The sequence below is a fragment of the Schistocerca nitens genome, chromosome 4 (genome assembly GCF_023898315.1).
Source record: "Schistocerca nitens isolate TAMUIC-IGC-003100 chromosome 4, iqSchNite1.1, whole genome shotgun sequence".
Lineage (NCBI taxonomy): Eukaryota > Metazoa > Arthropoda > Insecta > Orthoptera > Acrididae > Schistocerca > Schistocerca nitens.
In genome coordinates, this window is record NC_064617.1 from 732,654,399 (window position 1) to 732,677,676 (window position 23,278).

Here is a 23,278-nt window from a genome sequence, read left to right on the forward strand (position 1 = left end):
TAAAGGCGCAAGAATCAGCAATGATCAACGGCTTGAGAATTCAGAAGGAAATGTAAACCACAGCTTTAAAGACACATAACGTGTATCACAGGACATGTGGCCTGTAATTGAAAAAGTGTCATGATGATCTCTCCATTAGCAAAATATTCCGAAAAAGTCCCCCATTCGGATCTCTGGAAGGGGCTGCCAAGGGGGAAGTGACCATGAGAAAAAGACTAAATAATCAACGTAAGGATAACGTTATACGTGTCGGGCGTTGGAATGTCGCAAGTTTGAATGTGGTTGGAAAGCTAGAAAATCTGAAAATGGAAATGAAAAGGTTCAATCTAGATACAATTTGGTGAATGAAGTGAAATGGAAAGAGGACAAGGATTTCTGGTCAGATGACTATAGCGTAACATCAACAACAGCAGAAAATGGTATAACGGAAATAGGATTCGTTATGAATAGAAAGGTAGGGCAGAGAGTGTGTTACAGTGAATAGTTTAGTGATAGGATTGTTCTTGTCAGAATCGAAAGCAAAGCAACACCGACAACCATAGTTCAGGTATACATCATACCGACGTCGTAAGCTGAAGATGAAGACAGAGAGAAAGTATAAAGGATATTGGAAGTATAATGCAGTACATAAAGGGAGTTGAAAATCTTATTGTCATGGGGGAACTGGACGCAGTTGTAGAGGAAGGAGTAGAAGAAAAGATTACAGGAGAATATGGGCTTGGGACAAGGAATGAGAGGGGTAAAGACTAAATGACTTTCGTAATAAATTTCAGCTAGTAATAGCGAATGTTCAAGAATCACACGAGGAGGTGGTATGCTTCGAAAAGACCGGGTGATACGGGCAGATTTCAGACGGATTACATCATGGCCACACAGAGATTCCGAAATCACTTAAAGAATTGTAAGGCGAACCCAGGAGCAGATATAGACTCAGATCACAATGTAGTAGTGATGAAGAGTAGGCAGAAGTTAAAGAGATTAAATTCTTAATTTGTGTAGCCATAGTGTCCGTAGTTGTTTTATAATTCTTGAGGGAATTTTTGTTCTGTCGTTGCAACTACAAAAATGCGTGATTTTTTTTTCACCAGATGAGTTTCGCTTTATTGAGGTAAAGCATCATCAATGGTCTGTAATTAAGTAATTTCGCTTTAATTTGCTTTTAGATCGAAAAACAGTTCGTTAAGAATAAATTGATTTGTACTTACGGTGATTTTCGGTTGATTTCTCGCTTACATCGGGAAATGCCGTCTGCTAGCAAATCGTTGTTTTTCTGCTTTAGATGTTGATAATTTTGGTCTAATTTTAAATGTTCTGCAGCACTATGCATTTCTTATGTTTTTCACAACACACTTCTATGCACACCACTGCATTCTGTTTGTTTGTGTACTTCAAGTCTGTCTTGTATTTTGTGTTTTGTAGAGTTGCTATCATAACCTCTCCACTACTTTGTCTTTAACCTACAACATTTTTATTGTTTTTTTAAAAAATTTGATTATTATATATGTGTATATGTATCATTCTATTTAATTATATTTCTGTGTGTTTACGTACTATATAAGAATAGAGAAGGAATAGCGATGGAGGGATTCTTTTTTATTATGGGGAGGGGAAAACCATGATGAGTGGACATAATTATGTAGCAGTGTGACAGAGTGTGAGATAGAGAAGGTGAGGAGCGAGAAGTGAAATGAAACTGTGAGGGCAGAGGGAGGGGGGGGGGGGGGGTTGTGAGAGAGAAGAAGGAGGTGAAGTATGGAAAAGGCTCTTTTCTTTTTCATGTAATTTCTTCCTTCACCCCCTCCCACTCTCCCACAACACTCCACTTAACCCCCCTCCCCCCCACCTCACAATTTCATTTCACTAATCGCACCTCACCTTCTCCTCTAAAACTCGTTGTATATCAAAGAAAAAGTAGTCGAAAGGTTATGTTGGAGGTAGGGTTGGTTGGGGGAGGACACCAAACAGCAAGGACATCTGTCTTATCGGATTAGGAAAGGATGAGGAAAGAAGTCGGCCGTGCCCTTTCAAAGGGAACCATCCCGGCATTTTCCTGAACGATGTAGGGAAATTACGGAAAACCTAAATTAGAATGGATGGCCGGACGCAGGATTGAACCCTCGTCCTCCCGAATGCGAGTCCAGTGTGCTCACCACTGCGCCATCTCGCTCGGTAAAGGTTATGTTGGCAACACTACAAAACACAAACCACAACACATATTTGAAGTACAAAAACAAACGGAATACAGTGGTATGCATAAACGTATGTTGTGAAAAACATAAGAAATGCATAGTGCTGGAGAACATTTAAAAATTACACCAAACTTATCAATGTCTAACGCAGAAAAACAACGATATGCTAGCAGTCGGCATTTCCCGATGTAAGCGAGAAATCAACCGAAAATCACCGTAAGTACAAATCAATTTATTCTTAACGAACTGTTTTTCGATCTAAAAGCAAATAAAAAGGAAAATAACTTAATTACAGACCACTGATGATGCTTTACCTCAATAAAGCGAAACGTGTCTGGTGAAAAAAAAATCACGCCTTTTTGTAGTTGCAACGACAGAACGAAAATACCTTTAAGAATTAAAGTGGTATGTCCGAAAGAATCAATACGTAAAGAAGTGGGATACGGAAGCACTAAGAGATGACGAGAAACGTTTGAAGTTCTCTAAGGCTATAGATACTGCAATAAGGAATAGCTGAGTAGGCAGTACAGTTGAAGAGGAATGGACATATCTAAAAAGAGCAATCGCAGAAGCTGGAAAGAAAAACATAGATACAAAGAAGTTAACTGTGGAGAAACCATGGGTAACAGAAGAAATACTTCAGTAGAGCAATGAAAGAAGGAACTACAAAAATGTTCAGGGAAATTCAGGAATACAGAAATACAAGTCACTGTGGAATGAAATAAATAGAAAGCGCAGGGAAACTAAGGCGAAATGGTTGAATGAAAAAGTGAAGAAATCGAAAAGACCTGATTGTTGAAAGGACTGACTCAACATACAGAAAGTCAAATGCGATCTTCGGTGACAATAAAAGCAAGGATGATAACATTAAGAGTGCAACGGGTATTCCACTATTAAATGCAGAGGAGAGAGCGGATAGGTGGAAAGAGTACATTGAAGGCCTCTATGTGGGGGAAGATTTTCTGATGTGATAGAAGAAGAAACAGGAGTTGATTTTGAAGAGATAAAGGATCCAGTATGAGAATCAGAATTTAATAGAGCTTTGGAGGACTTAGTATCAAGTAAGGCAGAATGGATAGATAACATTTCATTAGAATTTGTACAGTGACTGGGAGAAGTGCCAACAAAATGAATATTTACGTTGGTGTGTGGAATGTATGAGTATGGTGGCATACCATCTGACTTTCAGAAAAATATCGTCCACACAAGTCCGAAGATTGCAAGATCTGACAAGTGCGAGAATTATCACACAGTCAGCATCCAAGTTGCTGACAAGAATGATGTACAGAAGACTGGAAAAGATAATTGAGGATGTGTTAGAAGATTTTCAGTTTCGATTTAGAAAAGGTAAAGGCACCAGAGAGGCAATTCTGACATTGCAGGTGATAATGGAAGCAAGACTAAAGAAACATCAAGACATGTTCATAATATTTGTCGACCTGGAAAAGCGTTCGACAACGTAAAATTGTGCAAGATGTTCGACAGTCTGAGAAAAATAGGAGTAAGCTATAGAGAGAGATGGGTAATATACAATACGTACAACAGCCAAGAAGGAATAATAGGAGTGGACGACGAAGACGAAGCGCCCGGATTAAAAAGGGTGTAAGTCAGGGATGTAGTCTTTCCCCGCTACTGTTCAATCAGTAAATCGAAGAAGCAGTGATCCAAATAAAAGAAAGCTTCAGGAGTGGAATTAAAATTCAAGGTGAAAGGATATCAATGATTCGATTCGCTAATGACATTGCTATACTGAGTGAAAGTGAAGAAGAATTACGTGATATGCTGAATCGGACGAACAATCTAATGAGCACATAATATGGATTGAGAGTAAAACGAAGAAAGACGAAAGTAGTTGAGATGAAGCAGAAATGAGAACAGCGAGAAACTTAACATCAGGATTGATAATCACGAAGTAGATGAAGTTAGCGAATCCTGCCACCTAGGCAGCAAAATAAATACTGACGGACAGAGCATGGAGGACATCAAAAGAAGACTAACCCTGGCAAAAAAAAGCATTTCTGGCCAAAAGAAATCTAATAGTCTCAAACATAGGCTTTAATTTGAGCAAGAAATTTCTGAGAACGTACGTCTGGAACACAGCATTGGATGGTAGTGAAACATGGACTGTGGGAAAACCGGAACAGAATAGAATGGAAGCATTTGAGATGTGGTGCTACGGCCGAATGTTGAAAATCAGGTGGACTGATGTAAGGAATGAGGTGGTTCTGCGCAGAATCGGAGAGGAAAGGAATGTGTGGAAAACACTGACAGGGAGAAGGGACAGGATGATAGGACATCTGATAAGACATCTGATAAGACATGAGGGAATGACTTCCATGGAACTAGAGGACAATGTAGAGGGTAAAAACTGTAGAGAGAGACAGAGATTTGAATACATCCAGCAAATAATTGAGGACGTAGGTTGAAAGTGCTGCTGATGAAGAGGTTCGCACAGGAAAGTAATAAGGAATTCGTGGCGGGCCGCATCAAACCAGTCAGAAGACTGATGACAAAAAAAAAAAAAGACACAGTTGCTCACATTTTGAGCTAAGTAAGCAAAGTCCCATGGCGCAACCCAGTGACCAGGCTACTGCATGACTAGGTAGTGTACAATTTTCCTTCGCCTTGGAATTATTGTCCAATCAACGAAGGAAAATTAGGGGAAAAAATCTGTGTAGTAGCAAAATTTGTGCTGGGCAGGATAGAGTGCCATGAAAAAAATACTAAAAATCCTTATCGAAGGGCAGGAAGTGATGGGGGAGGGCATTTAAAGGTCACTTTTTAATTTTGTTCTTGAATAACTCGAAAACCGCGGCTTGTCCCACCGCTGCTGGAATCTTAAGTTCAGATTTTTATTTATTGCAGAATTCTGAGACCGCTATAGAATTGGTTATGGGGTGCACTCGGCCTCGTATGGCCAACTGAGGAGCTACTCGAGCGATAAGTAGCGGTTCCAATGTCTAGAAACCCGACGACGACCGGAACGGCGGTATGACTAATCACATAGCCCTATATACAGCATCTCATGACGCCACTTGCAGAGGATGACACGGCGATCGGTCTGGCCCTGTTGGCCCGCCGGGGGCCAGAACACGTAACTTTGCTTCTGCTTTGCCTAGAAGTGTTACTCTATTATCCTGCTAATCCACAGTTTAGGCAATGCTGGCATAACGTGCAAGACTGCAACGAAAATTTCACTGGCAATAGCAACCGCTGCACATCTTATGTTCGGTTGGTTGTTTTACTGCTCGCGGGAAATCTCGCCTTTTCCTTCGCCACACTGCATTTTTACGCAGACATAAACTCATGACAGATGCGAACCTTTATAGAAAAGTGGCGAAACAGAGAGCCCAATCTTTTTTTCTATCGATTCCTCATACCCGCTCTTGCTGGGTACAGTCCCTGTGCGTGAGGGTATTAGAGTTTTTCATGACAGATCTTTGGATTCATCCCCAACGAACGCGACCATGTTAAACTGTTGTTGTGGTCTGATGCAGCTCTCCAAGCTTTCCTTTCCTGTGCAAGCCGTCTCTGAACAAAAATTTCAACCTACATTTTTCTGTATCTGCTTGCTGTATTCATCTCTTGGTCTCCCTCTACGATTTTTACCCACCGCTCAGTCCCCTCCAGTACTAAATTGGTGATCCCTTGATGTCCCTGAATATGTCCTGCCAACCGATCCCTTCTTCTAGTCAGGTTGTACTATGAATTTACACACATTAAAAAAAGTTTTGCATCACCCCTGTTCCCAGAACTCCTGAAGATAGACGTTGACTGTGGGTATTGTATCACAGACACAGTCCCTTTGACTGTTCAGAGATGCCACTAAAGCTACCCAAAGATGTAAACAACCATGTATGAGCAGCGCCTATTAGACGGAGGGGGTCCGACAGCCGATCAGTTCCAGTCACTCCACCAGGAAGGAGGTGCACGGCTCGTGTTGTCTGTAGTTCAACCATGCCTAGACTGTCAATATCGCGGTTCGATCGCGTCCGCATTGTTATTTTGTGCCAGGAAGGGCCCTCAGCAAGGGAAGTGTGCAGGCGTCTCGGAGTGAACCAAAGCTATGTTGTTCGGACATGGAGGAGATACAGAGAGACAGGAACTGTCGATGACATGCCTCGCTCAGGCCGCCCAAGAGCTACTACTGCTGAAGTGTATGACCGCTAACCAATGTTTATGGCTCGGAGGAACCCTGACAGCAAAGCCACCATGTTGAATAATGCTTTTCGTGCAGCCACAGGACGTTGTGTTACGACTCAAACTGTGTGCAGTAGGCTGCATATGCGCAACTTCACTCCCGACGTCCATGACGAGGTCCATTTTTGCAACCACGACACCATGAAGCATAGTACAGATGGGCCCAACAACATGCCGAATGGATCGCTCAGGATTGGCATCTCGTTCTCTTCACCGATGAGTGTCGCATATGCCTTCAACCAGACAATCGTCGGACACGTGCTTCGAGGCAACCCGGTCAAGCCGAACGCATTAGACACACTGTCCAGCGAGTGCAGCAAGGTGGAGGTTCCCTGCTGTTTTGAGGTGGCGTTATATGGAGCCGACGTACGCCACTGTTGGTCATGGAAGGCGCTGTAACGATACGTGAATGCCATCCTCCGACCGATAGTGCAACCATATTGGCAGCATATTGGCAAGGCATTCATCTTCATGCACGACAATTCGCGTCCCCATCGTGCACATCTTGTGAATGACTTTCTTCAGGATAGCGACATCGCCCGACTAGAGCGGCCAGCATGTTCTGCAGACATATGAACCCTATCGAACGTGCCTGGGATAGATTGAAAAGGGCTGTTTATGGACGAAGTGACCCACCAACCACTCTGAGGGATCTACGTCGAATCGCCGTTGAGGAGTGGGACAATCTGGACCAACAGTGCCTTGATAAACTCGTGGATAGTATGTCACAACGAATACAGGCATGCATCAAGGCAAGAGGACGTGCTACTGGGTATTAAAGGTACCGGTGTGTACAGAAATCTGGACCACCACCTCTGAAGGTCTCGCTGTATGGGGGTGCAAAATGCAATGTGTGGTTTTCATGAGGAATAAAAAGGGTGGAACTGATGTTTATGTTGACCTATCTTCCAATTTTCTGTACAGGTTGCGGAACTCTCGAAACCAAGGTGATACGAAACTTATTTTGATGTGTGTATTTTCTCCCCAATTCCTTTCAATACCTCCTCATTAGTTACGTAATCTACCCATCTAACCTTCAGCAATCTTGTGCAGCACCATATTTGAGAAGCTTAAATTCTCTTCTTGTCTAAATTGCTTATCGTCCATGTTTTACTTCCGTACTTACACTCCATACGAATACCTCCAGAAAAGATTCATAACACTTAGATCTATATTCGATTCTCTTCTTCAAATGGTTCAAATGGCTCTGAGCACTATGGGACGTAACATCTGAGGTCATCAGTCTCCTAGAACTTAGAACTACTTAAACCTAACTAACCTAAGGACATCACACACATCCACGCCCGAGGCAGGATTCGAATCTGCGACCATAGCGGTCGCGCGGTTCCAGACTGAAGCGCCTAGAACCGCTTGGCCACTTCGACCGGCATCTCTTCTTCAGAAACGCTTTTCTTGCCGTTATTAGCCTACATTTTACATCATCAGTTAGTTTGCAGCCCAAATAGAAAAACTCATCTACTACTTTAAGTGTCTCGCTTCCTAATCTGAGTCCCTCAGCATCACCTGATTTAATTTGACAACATTCTATTATCCTTGCTTTGTTTTTGTCGATGTTCATCTCTTATCAAGATACCGTCCATTCCGCTCAACAGCTCTTCCAAGTACATGGCAGTCTCTGACAGAGCTACAACGTCATCGGCAAACTTCAGAGTTTACATTTGTTCTCTCTGAACTTTAATTCCTACTTCAGATTTTTCTTTGGATTCCTTTACTGCTTGCTCAAAGTACAGATTGAATAAGATCGGGGATAGGCTGCAATCCTGTCTCACTCCCTTCTCATCCGCTGCTTTCGGTTCGTGCCCCCTCGACTCTTATAACCGCTGCCTGGTTTGTGTAAAAACCTTTCACTCCGTGCTACATTCAGAATTTCAAAGAGAGTACTCTCGTCGACATTGTCGAAAATGATATAAACGTAGATTTGCCTTTCTTTAACCTGTGTTGTAAGAGAAGTCGTAGGATCAGTATTGCCTCGCATATTCCTACATTTCTCCGGAATACAAGCTGATCTTCCTCGAGCTTGGCATCTACCAGTTTTTCCATTCATCTGTAAATAATGGGTGTCGGCATTTTGCAACCATGACTTATTAAACTGATAGTTAGGTAATATTCATACCTTTCAACACCTGCTTTCTTTAGAATTGTTATACTCTGACTGAATTTTCCAAATGATAGTATTGGCGGCATTTGTATCATCATGTTTATTTCTACTCATTATCCAAGCGTAGCATACCCTCACTTAAAGTTTGGGATGTAATCAGATACACTGAAATCGGGGTTAAGCAAGCTTTTATCCAGATATTGGTATTCATTTTCTTGAGTGCTTTGATGCACTGTTGCCCAGAGAAGATTCACTGAAGTTCCATAACTGTGTACCTACTCCAATCTCTGCAGTATGTTCCCTCCTTAGAGCTGTGACATTGAGAGACGACAGTGTACTTAACGATTCACGTCTAATAAAAACATCTCACTGTGTCTTTGTGGTTTGAAGAACTAGAGACCAGGGTCCCTGGCGTGATACAGGCTTCTTAAAAACAAGAGAAGATGGCGGAATTGGTAAGAAACCAGGGCGAATCGGCAGTGCACGTACAAATGCAGTATGTTTCGAAAAGCTGCGCTCGAATATGCTACTTTTCAGGAGCTCATGTCCCGGGTTCTTTTGGATAGAGTGTCAAGTTTTTGCATAGCCCTTGGCCTAGTGACCATTGGGTATCTGTCAGAAGTACGGACACACTGTGACTAACCTACAGTATACGATCGAAATTTAAAATTTACATACTTTCTCCAACATAGGAAAATTGGGAAAATCGGCTGGCTCTTTTGCATTGGGGGTGTTACAGGATGGGCCTTGGGTGACTTACAAAAGTATCATTTGTTCATGGGCAGTTTCTGAGCAAACCCCGATAAACCATGGTTTTTTGTTATGAAAAATACCAGTTGTGCGGATGGCCACTTCTATCATTTCTATTCATGACATATCGTTGAAATTTTTACCACGTGTTCTTAAGCTGATGAACTCTTTTCGATATTATCATTCTTTACCGAGATCCAGAACTTCAAAGTTATGAAGCTTATGCACGTAAAATATGAAACGTAATATATGGTCTTAGATGTAAATGTAATTTTAACTGACACAGTGCACACGTGGCAAGGATTATAGGGTCATCACAAGGGTTCTGAGGTCAGCAAACTATGTTTTTAGCCAGCAATTTTTTACCAATAAAACTTTATTATGCGCTATCTCCGTATAATGGACACTTCACGTCTATGCAAATTTGACCGATGTAGTACTGCAGTGAAAAATGGGCTAGAAAGGGACTTAAACGCCTGAAAAAAAATTAAAATGACTGCCAAAAGTTACGTCAAACTGGAGACTACAAATTCAGTAACACTGCGAATAACATTTTTACTCTTTCAAGATAAAAATCATAAGCCGGGCGTTTTTAATGAGTTGCGACTGATGAACAAAGTATCCAGAAAAATATAAAACAAACGGTTTTGTGTTAACCTTATACACTGACGGAAAGAGATCACAACACCAAGAAGGAGCTGTGCGACGTAAACGAAAATTGGTAGGCGAGTTTCTACATCTGAAAGATGGTGTCTATTCAAATTTCTTGCCAGTCGTGGAATAGTGGCGCTAAGCGCCACTACGAGGATACAAGTCATGCTCGTTTGAAATATACACTGTAACGCTCGTGAGTGTTTGTTACCTTTGTGGTTTGACATGGTGAGGACATGGTGAGTTGATGTTAGTCAAGAATGCCTTTAAGGCGGCAAAGACGCCATTAGCAACAATCTCGCTGAGTTTGAACAAGATCGTGTAACACGACTAAGAGAAGCTGGATGTTCCTTCTGCGATACTGCAGAAAGACTTAGCAGGTATCTAGCCACGGTACGTAACTGCTGGCAGTGGTGGTCATGGGAACGCACGGTCGCAAGAAGTTCGGGCTCCAAACGGCCACGTTATGGAAGGCCATAGTGTTTGGCGTACGGCTCTGGTGCTTCGTACTGCATCTGCAGCAGCAATCTGAGCAATAATTGGCACCACATTGACACAAAGAACTGTCACAAGTCGGTTACTGCAAGGGCAGCTCCGAACCTGACACCCTGTATCGTCGACATGTTGCCTTCGCCTGCTTGAAAACCAGATGAGCCACCAGTCGAGCACATTTGGGACATCATCATCCAGCATCATCCACAAAGACCGTTAACTGACCCTTTATTTACCGACCAAGTACAACGGAACGGGACTCCATCCTTGTCACCGATACAACAAAATGTATGGTACTAGCATTTCACATTTGCAATAGCTTATCACAAACTTAAATTGTGCTGTGGTCTTTCAATATTAATCACTTTAATATCTTACCTAGACATATGTATTCCCCAAATTTCACTCTTCTACCTTGATTAATTTTTTATGTTACAAATTTTTCCGTCGTTGTATTATGTATAATTTTTGTTGTTTGCATGTATCAAAGTATATAAATAAACTGTCAAAATTTTACTGACCTTTTGGACTCGTTTTATATAGGTTGCAAACGTAGTGGTAGCAGGAAAAACAATGGCAGCAGTGGAAGAACGCTCCTTTTGGAGGAGAAGGGAATATGCACCTATTTAAAAGACTGTGACAGAAAAGTGGAGAACCATCTGCCTCAATCCTCATTTCATCTTCCTCACCAAAAATTTTGGCATGCAAAAACATGCACACTTTTTTGCGCTGAAAGAGAGTATCTGAGAGACAGTGACAGTGGAAGAGATAGGAGACAGTGCAAGAGGGGGAGAGAGAAGAGACAGTGAGGGTGGGAGAGAGAAAGTGTCAGTGAAACAGACAGAGAGATGAATGAGGACGATGGCAGTGAGAGATAAGGAGAGAGGAGATATTGATGATATGTGAGAGACAGTTGCAGCTAAAGAGAAAGAGAGATGGATCTTCATCCAGAAGAAACAGTGGAAATGAGTATGTTGAGACAACACATAAGTTTGGAGAGCCTGGTCCATCCCAGACTGGTGAACTGTAACCACATTGGTTTAGAGGAAGACACATTTTGGACTGAAATTTTAAACATGTGGCTAAAGGAAAGAAAATAAGTTGTGATGCCTCCTAGAATTTTAGAGCTGCTGAATAATGGTGGAGACAGTGATGGTGGGGAAGAAAGAGAAAGGAGACAGTGTAAGTAGGAGAGGAGAGAGTAGCAAAAGGATATACTATAAATCAGTGAGAGGAAAATGAGATAGTGGGAGAGAAAGATATATAGATACCGGCAGTGGAAGGTACTAAGTTTGAAAACTTAACTACAAAGAGACGCAGCATAAAATGATTTAGAATGTTCTGTGTTAAAAGAGCATGAATGTTGTTGCATGCTAAAATTCTTGGTGAGGGAGGTGGAATTAGGACTCAGGCAGCTGGTTCCCCACTATTCTGTCAGTCATTTAAAGAGGAACATATTTTTCTGCTGTTACACATATGTTGATCAGTTATTTTTGATTCATCTAAAGATATTTGCACATTGCTTTTACAGGGTGGTCATGAATATGTTGTTAACATTTGATATTACAAAACCCACAGAGTCATTAGCCCAATAATGGTGTGGAAATTTCTGAGGAGGTAGTAGAATCCACCATCGTCTCATTTACGTTTCTTGCATATGATTCTTATTGTTGAATTACGCTGTGTCCTTATATTCAAATGACATTGCAGTATGCAAATGCTGTTCATTTCTTTGCAGTACTTCAGCCTGGTGATCTTCATGTTTGTGGTGGAGTTTGTGTTTGCAACACTCGCTTTTGTGTTCCGGGAACATCTCAGCCACAGTCTGAGGCAGGAATTACTTATTGGAATCCGTGACCATTACAACAGCACACCACCAAACAGCCTGGAGAAGATATGGGACCACATTCACAATGAGGTATAGTGATAATGCTTAAATAGTGCCCAAGTTGATATTTACATGAACTATTTTCTTTCCTCTTCTAATAAGAAAGCATTTTAAGTCTTTAAGATTTTACTTATAATGTGAAACACTTTTGTGGGTGATCATGGTTTAATGGTTTATGTTGACAGTTCCATTGCTGTGGTGTGACGGGTTATGAAGACTGGTTTGACATTGGTGCATGGAGGGGTGAGAAATTTGTTCCTGACTCTTGCTGCCTCCCCCAAGTGAATATCACTGGTGAGTCTTTCCACAAAGCCTCATTACTTTTCTCTTCATACTTAGGAATTACTTCAAACAGTTTGTTTACTGTGAAACTTTTACCATAAAAGCAACATCTTTTAAACACAATATCAGTAAGGTTCTGGAGAATACAGTGCTGTTTCTTTAACTAAGTACTTACTTTTAGCTTCTTTTTATACATGAGGTGGCAAGAAAGAGCATTTTTTTACACCTAGGTTGCAATAAAAACATAAGTTACTAAACATGTACCATCAATAGCTCATTGCTTAAATAAATTAGACAGAGGACTTCCCACATTACAAGATTTGAATCTCTACTGAAGATGCATTCATAGTGTTCTGTACAAAGTGGGGGCCATGTAAGGTGAGCAAATGGTACATCCACATATGAGAGTCTTCTAGCATTTCTTGCTTATATGTCATATGCCTTGTTACCCCAGAAATGAAGTTACAACACTTCTTACAACTGCACTCTATCTTATCGTACGTATTTAACAATGAAAACAATCAATTATTGACAAAATTATTTAATTGGATGGATAAAAAAATCTACTCACCAAATGGTGGCAGAACACACACATAAGACTGTTGTGATTAGTAAGCTTTTGGAGACAGTGGCTCCTTCTTCAGGCACAAGGGTTGAAGGGGAAGGAAGATGGGTGAAGGAAAAGGACTGGAGAGGTCTAGAAAAATGGGTAGATTTTGAGAAAGTCACCCAGAATTGCAGGTCAGGGGAGACTTACCATAGGGGGTGAGAAGGAAAGGCTGAGGTTGGAATATTATTTGTACAGTCCAAGAAAAAAATTATGTGAGTTAAAAAACAAATAGTCTTCCAATGAAGAATGAAGAATACATGTCAGTTGACTGATAACTTTTGTAAGACACAGGTCATTCCATTGCTTATTATTACAAAAACAAAAAATAAAATGGAATTATTAACATAATCTCCATGGAGAAATTGATTTCCATCTCTGCCTGTAGGCCTGTTGTTTAAAATATAAATTGAATGTAAATCTCCTACCTCTGAGTTAATTTTTGAGTTGGATTGTGGTGATACACAATGGGCAAAATATGTCAAACAGAATTTCTGACGACATAAGTTGTAACTCAGGTTCTGCAGTTTTGCCACAATGTGTCTGAGTAGAAACATTTGCTCTGTGAACTCATGTTGAGGACTTCAGTTGAGATGCTGAGTAGCAGATAGGCACAGCAAAAAAGACTGTCACAAATAAGCTTCCAGCCTACAAGCCTTTGTCAAAAATGGATGACAGATATGCACGCGAACATATGTGCGTGCGTGCCCACCCACCCTCACACACACACACACACACACACACACACACACACACACACACACACACACACACACACACACACTCCCTCTCTCTCTCTCTCTCTCTCTCTGCAACTCAGCATCTCCACTATATGGTGACTAGCAACTATCCTTTTCATAAAACTGTCACTTTTTCAAAAATTATTTTGAACTGACCTTCCAGATATTGTAATGACTCTAAGTAATCTTCAGGAATTAAATTCTGGTTACTGTTTTTAAAGAAAAAAGGCTGTAGTTTAGCAGTGTAGTTTTCAGAATACTGCATAAATCTTGCCAGGAAAAGGATTTTACTACATTGGATTGTTGCTAATTTTTCATGGATAATTGTTTTTCATTTTCAGACTGTGGACGGAATGGAACAGCAGATGTCTGGTATGACAAAGGATGTGCAGAGCAGGTGCAAATGTGGTTCGTAGAAAGACTACATCTTGTTGGAGTTATTGGACTTGTGGTTGCATTCTTCCAGGTAAATTACCCAAATTTTGGCATTCTGGAGTAGAATTTCACAAATAATGTTTAAACTGTTCTGTGGCATTGTAAAAGTGGTGAAAAAAAAACAGAATTAATAATTACAGTTCTGTTATTAGCTAATGAATGCAAACTATTTGTCTAAATTGACAGACTGTTCAATAAGGAAACGTAAAAGAGTGGAAGAATTGTCAGATCTGCTGACCCCCTTCTGCCATAGCTGCTGAGCTGCTAACCCATATTTCTTCCCCTCTTAATATGTTCATACCTACATTCCCACTGCAGACACTCCCCCATGACTACTTCTGCTTTTTTTTTTTTTTTTTCCCACTAACCCCCTCCTCTATGCTGATTTTCCACATTCCCTCTCTTTTATTTATTAATTTGTTTGTGTATTCTGGCCATATGAAATCCATAATGTCCTCCCTTACACCTGAAAAGGCATTCTTTATATTTTCAGTAATATATTTATGGAATATATGTTATGAAAGGTGTTGCATTTAATGTGAAATTGAATAGTTTAAAACAGCCATTACATACATGTAAAAATAGTGAATGCTTTGCAGATAAAACTAAAATAATTTAGTTAGGTGGATGTAAACTGTGTGCCCATGCAGCAGTGAATGGGAGAGTAGCAGTGGTAGTAGGAGAGAAAGAAAAATGTGGAAAAATTGGAAGTGAGAAGGAAAGAAAAATAATCAATTTGCTGACTCACAAAATGAAGGAGAAATAAGTGTAATTAGAAGAAAAAGTGACCATTTACTTCACTGTTTGACAGAGAGAAATGTCCATTATGTTCAGTTCAAAGGAAATGTTATATGATGACAAAAAGAATGCTTTCAGCATTTTCATAAATGGAACAGGCTACTGAATTCAGCATACTGGGCAGCATAGTTTATTCCAGAGGCACACAGTAGCATGGGAAAGGCATTTGAGTATATTTTGGTTTTGTGGGTGGGTACAGTTAGGTTACTAGCTAAGTGAGGCTTTGTGCAGCAATTATGATAAGATGGCTGGAACCTTATTGGTGATGTAAAGTTCTTGGAAGTTTGCAAATGAAGAAACCAGCAAAATAGACATGATGATATATAGTAGTCATGTACCTTGTCTGGCCAAATCTCTCTAATAGGGTGCATGAGGCACTGTCATGGTCAAAAGAGCGGTTAGATTAGATTAGATTTACTTTCATTCCAATTGATCCATAGTGAGGAGGGCCTCCAGGATGTAAATCATATCAGAAAAACAATAACACTTGACAGATATTTACAACTAAAGCAAATAAGCTAATGTATCTTCCACAGGTCCCAGGTGGAATGATCTATATGAAAGGATCAATTTACAACACTCATTTACTAAGACCACATTAATGCACTGAATTTAAAATTAATTTTTTTTTATTTATAAGGTAATAAACATATAATAGAACTACTACAATACTTATTTACAATGAACACATTACTGCACTGAAATGGTGCAGAAGTTAGATTGTACACACACACACACACACACACACACACACACACACACACACACACACAATAGAATCAGTTGGTTCCACTGAGAAATTCATCAATGGAGTAGGAGGAGTTGGCCACCAATAAATCCTTTAGGCTTCTCTTAAACTGAATTTCATTGGTTGCTAAGCTTTTTATGGCTGCTGGAAAGTTATTGAAAACGTGTGTTCCTGAATAATGCACATCTTTTTGTACAAGAGTTAGTGTCTTTAAATCCGTGTGAAGATTATTCTTATTTCTAGTATTGATTCTATGAACTGAGCTGTTGGTTTAAAAAAGTGATATGTTTTTAATGACAAATTTCATTAAGGAATAAATATGTTGGGAAACAGTTGTTCCCGAAACAGGCTGCTGCAAGATGTTCTTGAGTTTACACCACATATAACTCTTATTGCCCTTTTTTGTGCACAGAAAACTTTGGCTTGGCTTGATGAATTACCCAAAAAAATAATTCATATGACATTATGGAGTGAAAGTAAGCATATTATGCAGCTTTTTCATTTTTATATCCCCTATGTCTGACAGAATTCGCATTGCAAATAGAGATTTGTTTAGACGCTTCAGCAGTTCTGTGGTGTGCTCCTCCCAGTTGAATTTATCATCGAGCTGTAATCCCAAGAATTTAATACTGTCCACTTCTTCTACCTGTTTGTCATCGTATGTTAGGCATATACTCATGGGACACCCCTTACAAGTTCTTAACTGCATGTAGTGTGTTTTTTCAAGGTTTAGTGACAAAGAATTGGCTAGGAACCAGTGATTAATGTCCACAAATATTTTATTAGCTAGTCTTTCTAAGACTACACTTGATTTGCTATTTATTGCAATGTTTGTATCATTGACAAACAAAACAAACTTGGCATATGGTAATGTTACTAATGAAAGGTCATTGATACACAGAAGAAAAAGTAAGGGCTCTAAGATAAAACCTTGTGGGACTCACATGTAATTAGTTACCAATTGGATGATGCCTGATAGCTTAATACATGTCTCTTTCCTAATAACACCATCTGTTTCCTGCCAGAGAGATAAGATTTGAACAATTTTGCAGCATTTTCTGTTACTCCATAATATGCTAACATTTTTTAAATGGATATTGTGATTTACACAGTCAAATGCCTTTGACAGACCACAAAATATACCAGTTGCCTGCAATTTTTTGTCTAATGAATTGAGTACATTTTCATGGTAACTGTAGATAGCCTTCTCAATATCAGAACCCTTTAGAAATCTGAACTGTGACCTCATTTGTGATAAGATGTTGATAAAGCTGATTGAATACAGTATTACCTTTCCTAAAGTTTTTGATAATGCTGGCAAAAGTGAAATTGGAGAGAAATTTGATACTGTTCCTTTATCTCCCTTCTTAAATAGTGGCTTAACTTCAGCATATTTCAACCAGCCAAGAAATATTCCACTGGTAAATGACTGGTTACGCAGATAGCTCAACATCTTACTTAACTCAGAATCACATTCCTTAATTAACTTTGTTGATATTTCGTCGTACCCAGTAGATGTTTCTGATTTTGAAGATTTTGTGATGGACATTACTTCTGCTGGGGTAGAGAGGGTCAAATTCATATTATGGAAGTTACTTGAAATGTCTGGTCTGAGGTATTCCATAGTAGCATCTACAGAACCTGACAACCCCATCTTTTCAGTAACAGTTATAAAATGATTGCTAAACAGTTCTGCAACACTATACACGTTTGTCACCAACATATCGCGTACTCTTAATGCTATTTGCTCCTCTTTAAGTCTGGTTCTACCAGTCACCTCCTTCACAATAACCTGTACTGCCTTTGTTATCTAATATGACTATCTTTTCCTTGTAATATATTTGCTTTGATGTCCATATTACAGTCTTTAATGTTTAGCAGTATTTCTTGCAATATGCTATAGCATCAACATCAGAACTGTTTTGGATTGACAGATACAGTTTTCTTTTTGTTTTACAAGATACCTCTATTCCTCGAGTAATCCATGGGTTCTTTATAGACTTTGCTGTAACCTTGGTTAGTTTTGGGGGAAAAATAAGGCAAGCACTTTATTATCAAAAGTGGTATATTTTTCATTCATGCCATGAGTACTGTAAACATCACTCCAGTGAATGTCTCCAAGGAGTTTCCTAAAATAATCAATTTTTGGCTTATTGATTACCCTCTTTTGTTCAGATTTAACAGATTTTATATCCTGTTCAGTACTAACATTTAACAGAAGGAACTGCATGTTGTGGTCTGAGATGCCATTGACTATTGGTTTTGTAATATAATTTTGTTCATAGAACTTTTCTATAAAGGTATTATCAACGGCTGTTTGTGAGCAATTGGCTATCCTAATAGGGAACTTTACAGTGGGAATTAAGTTCAATGATAGTGTTACTAACTCAAATAAGTTAGTATTGGGAGAGTCTTTAAGGAAATTCTGGTACCGCGCGCTGCGGAATTTGAATCCATGCCAGACGTTATGGACGTTGAAAACCCACAGAGGTCTCTGCACCACCGCGCCGTAAGCTGTGGTAGTGCGTGCCTCCTGGCCTGATTTTAGTGTGAGGGTGCCACAGTGGAACACATGGTCCCAGCGGCCAATAGCGGTGCCCCCCGTAGTGTACTTAAGCGCCTGCCTCTTGCTCAGCCAGCCAGTCTAATCTCGCGTACGTCGGTTTACACCTCGCATCACGCTAGACAGCTTACTTCCTTGTTCTGTGTACGAGTGGACGTGTTTGTTTCCTTGTGACTCCATTGTTCGATCTTGTTGTGTTTGTTCTGTCCTTCATTGGTCGTGTCCATCCTCTCCCGTTGTGTTGTTGTTCCTGGGCCTCTCCGCAGGTCCCGCCGCACTTTCTGTCATTGCTACCCCATGACCATCCCAGTCACAGTTACAACAGAAATCTACAATGAAGTCACCAGCAACCACTATTTCTTTGTTTTTGGTTGTTAAATGGGGCAGTACAGCTTCAAGGTGGTTTACGAACAGATTAAAGTTACCTGCAGGTACTCGATATACACTTAATATCATGAAGGATGTTTTATGAAATTCTACTTCTGTCACACATGCTTCCATATGCTGTTCTAGGTAAAATTTATGAATGTCAATTTGCTTAAATTTATGACAGTTCCTGATGAATGTGGCAACTCCTCCTTCCTCCATTTATGCTTTACAAAAGTGAGATGCTAACCTAAATCCTGTAACACTTAAAAATTCTATACCAGTCATCACATGATGTTCAGAGAGGCAGATTATGTCAGCTGGGTTTGAGAACTCTTATTCATCTATGCAGATAATTAATTCATTGATTTTATTTCTAGTCCTCGAATATTTGCAATAAAGATAGCTGACATTTCACATTGACTGAGTTAAAATTTGGCAGAGTTGAAATTTCTGCTGATCGTTGAAAATTCTTAACCAACAGCTGTTTATGTTCATGTAATAAGCTAGATTATGTTTTTTGGTTTCTTTCTCAAGCTTAAGGTTTGTTTCAATCCTAACCTTTCTTAAAACTTGGTTCATTCTGTCCTCCCTACCCTAAAGAAAGGTCTCCTCTTAATACTATTACCACTGGTATTTTTATCACTCATGACAGTGCCTCCTCCCTTTAACTTTCCTGCTATTTTTCCATCCAGTTTACCCTTCCCTTTCCTTTTGAGGTGAAGGCCATGCCTAGTATAATCTCACCTATTGAGAGAATCAACAGGAACCCCACCAATGTGTGACCCTGTACCCGACATAAGCAGCCATTATAACTCCAAATTAACAGAAGAGTTCAAATGAGGTCAGTCATGGCGTGCAAGAACAGATACAAACACAACACTGGTATGCTTCAGTACTGATGTACTCTTTGCCAGGTCACACTCTATACTGTACCCAGGGTCTCTGTTAATACTATTACCTGTCTCACCCACCAAACCATGGTGTCTTCCTTAGTGAAATTTCTGCAAAGTGACCCTAAATTCTCTGTCAACTGCTCCAGACCAGCACTAGGTTTAAGAAATTGGTGACCTGGTATTCTGATCCTAGTTCATCCTGCAAAAGTTGGCCAACAACTTTTCTGTGGGAACTACCTAACAACAACACTTTCTTTCTTTTTACAGATTTCCCTACATTCTTGCTTTTTAATTTGCTGCTGAAAGTTTGTTGTGCCCGTCTACACCTGCAACTGCTTGAGGCTCACCAGCTTCTAACTGAAACAACAGGTTAAATCTATTTTCCACATTCACCACAAAGATGTCAGACAGAGTTCTAGGCCTGGTTCTCCTGTTGCCTGATGCCACTTCCCACCTCTTTTTACCCTTCCCTCTTGAACCTGTCAAGATCTCTCCTGGACTTGTCTAACTCAGCCTTAAGGGCAGAAATTTTCCCCTCCTGTTCTAGTATCTTTCCATCTCTACTACACATCCCACACCACTACAGTCACCCACATGGAAAAAACTACATCACCTGCCACAAGCCCCGACGTAACAATTCTATGGAAGTCAAGTACTTTTAACTCATGATAAACACAATAGTTTTTTAAGAATAAGTCAGTTAAATTACAGATAAACACAAAAATATGATTCCACAAATTTGGCCTATATACAACTGTATATAAACAAAAACAACAGTGCAAATTTTCTGAAAGAACAAATTAAACTTTACGCTACTTTCTGGAAATTTGAGTTAAATAATGAAGAGGTACACTACAGTTGAATTGCTGGAGAGAGCAAAGAACAATTAAACAAAATTCTATAGATTTGCTGCAGCAAAACGTAAACAGAAAATATGACTACAACCTGACTGTACGATCTTTTCGCGTTTTCTGCTATATTACCTAAGAAAAATTAAACCTTTAATGGTACACTTAAAAATCACACTAAAACACATATTTACCATGTAATCACTACCAAACTAATTTTTTTTAATTGGATTTAGATTCCTCCCCCCTCCGCCCCCCCACACCAAGAGGGCAAGGGGGGGGGGGGGGGGATCGAAACTGAAACATGGAGAAAAAGATGTGAAGAAAATATAAAAACAAACAGTTGGTGATGCTGATTAAAGCACATAGTAAATAGACAGGCACAATTAAAAAACACGGTGACAGTCTGGTTTCTGTTCTCACAAGATAAAAAACATAACTAGCGACAGTATGGTGGCTTTTCGCAACACCGACAGGGGACACGAAATACTGAACACTCACTCAAAACAGCACTATAGGGGTGACACGGTGGCAGATGGGGGGAGGGAACCTGGACCTATGAGGGGGAAAAGGGAGGAGGAGAGGAAAAAAAAAAAAGGGGGGAGCCAATGGAGGGAGGGGACATAGAAAAAGGGGGGGACTGAGTGGACACAAGGAGTGGGAAAGGCAGTGGAGGGGAGAACAAAAGGACTTGGGGGAGATAGAGGAGAGGGAAGAGGACAGAGCCCTGGGGCACACTCGTGGAGCGGTAGAAGGTGTGGGAATCTGCATTATGGATGGTAACATAGGAGGGGCGGCAGGAGAGGAAGGAGACAATCAGACAGACATAGTTGATAGGAAGGGCGTAGGTCTGGAGTTTAAATAGGAGACTGGGATGCCAGACATCGTTGTAGGCTTTTTCAAGGTCAAGGGAGACAAAAATGGTGGAGTGACAGGAGTTAAGCTGGAGGAAGAGGATATGAGTGAGGCGTAGGAGTTGGTCATCAGCAGAGAAGGAAGGTCAAAAGCCACATTGTTTGTTGGGGAGGAGATGGTGTTGATGGAGATGGTGATTGATGCGTTGGGTAAGGATGGATTCCAAGAGCTTGCTGAACACAGAGTTGAGACATTTAGGGCGATAGGAAGAGGCATCAGATGGAGAATTGTTGGATTTGGAGAACATCAGGATACGACAGGTTTTCCACAGGTCAAGATAGAAGGATTACGTTGTAGAGGGTGACAAGGCTGCAAGGAAGGAGGGAAGGCAGTGTTTGAGATGGTGGTAGGTAAAATTGTCATGGCCGGGAGCGGTGTTGCGTTTAGTGCAGTGTGTGAGGCTGATGTCCTGTGTAGTAATTGGAGTGTTAAGTTCATAGGTGGTGTGTGGCCCGAGTACTGGAAACTAGGAGCAAGGGGAGGAACTGAGGTATCCGTATGGTTGATGATATCAGGGAAGAGGGAATAATCAAATTGGGGATCGTCTGGAATGGAAAAAGACATCGGATAGGTGGGAGGCAAAGTGGTTGGCCTTACTGAGATTGGTCAGGAAACGGACAGTCATCAGGGAGGAGAGGGTACTATGAGGGAGGGCAGGTCCCAGTAAGGCAGTGGAAAGCAGACCAATACTTGAAAGAGTTGATTGGGAGCGTGGCATTGAGTTTTGTACATGTCTGTCACCAAGCATGGCATTTCTTCGCAGTAAGCATGTTGCGGATGTGTCATTGTAATTGCCGGTGGCGGGTGAGTGTGTTGTGGTCATGAGTGCAGAGAAAAGAGAGGTAGAGGCAGCAGGATTCACAAATGTGAAGGAGGGCCTGTGGAGGCAGGGCTGAGTCGTGAGGGTGGATGGCTTTGATAGGGATAGGGGTGGCGACGACGTCAGACAAGGTTTGGTGCCGGAAGGCAGCAGTGCAGGAGATGTCATCAGGAGATTGGAGGGCAAGGTCATGGCGTTTGACCTGGGTGTGTATGGAGTCCCGGTAGGCATCCCAGTTGGCATGGGAGTACTCGTGGACAAGTTTAGGAGGGATGTCAGGGTGAGGAGCAGGGCAGGGATGGCAGCCACCAGATATAGTGAGGTGGAAGGGAGTATGGTCACTGCCGATGAGGTCAGGAACTAAATGTTGTTATAATCTAAAATGACTTATCTTTGTGAGAACACCGAAACTCGCGCTAGTCTCTTGGTTGCAGGGCTGCCAACTGTGTGAGACATCATCCATACAAACATTTTTAGTAAATTATAATCATCTATTATTCCCATTATTCATGCTGTATTGGATTGCAGGCCAACATTGATGGTTTGGCAGAATGGGTAACTGAACAAGTTGAATTTCACATCCTGTGAAAATATGTTTTAAAAAATTCTGGGCATTATAGAAGCAAGTGGAGTAAATCCAGTACATGGAAAGTTGCGCCCAAGTTCTTTATAGTTTTCTGATGCCAAATTTTTTTTTTGTTAAAGATGATAGAAACACTGTAATAAGTAGCAAATCAAGTGGGCCTATAGTCTTGATTAGGGTAAGATTAATTAATGAAGTTCTCATGAACATTAATAAGTGGTTCCTAGCCAATTCTTTACCACTAAACTTCAAAATTTGCCAACAGTATATGCCTAAAATATAACAAGCAGCCAGAACATGTTGACAGTATTAAATTCTTTAGATTACAGCTTGATAATAAATTCAACTGGGTGAAGCATACCACACTTATTTTTGTTGCATAATGTCG

At 40.6% G+C, this 23,278-nt stretch overlaps 1 protein-coding gene across 3 annotated transcripts in view; it reads left to right on the plus strand.

Annotated features, from left to right (window-relative positions):
- The window catches only part of LOC126252923 (tetraspanin-9), a 548,137-nt gene that overhangs the window by 516,075 nt on the left and 8,784 nt on the right, over positions 1 to 23,278 (plus strand). For all 3 annotated transcript variants that reach the window (XM_049953912.1, XM_049953913.1, XM_049953911.1), the window contains 3 exons: positions 12,140 to 12,319; positions 12,475 to 12,583; positions 14,260 to 14,384. In XM_049953912.1, coding sequence (XP_049809869.1) covers positions 12,140 to 12,319; positions 12,475 to 12,583; positions 14,260 to 14,384 — 414 coding nt within the window. The remainder of the gene's footprint in view (positions 1 to 12,139; positions 12,320 to 12,474; positions 12,584 to 14,259; positions 14,385 to 23,278) is intronic.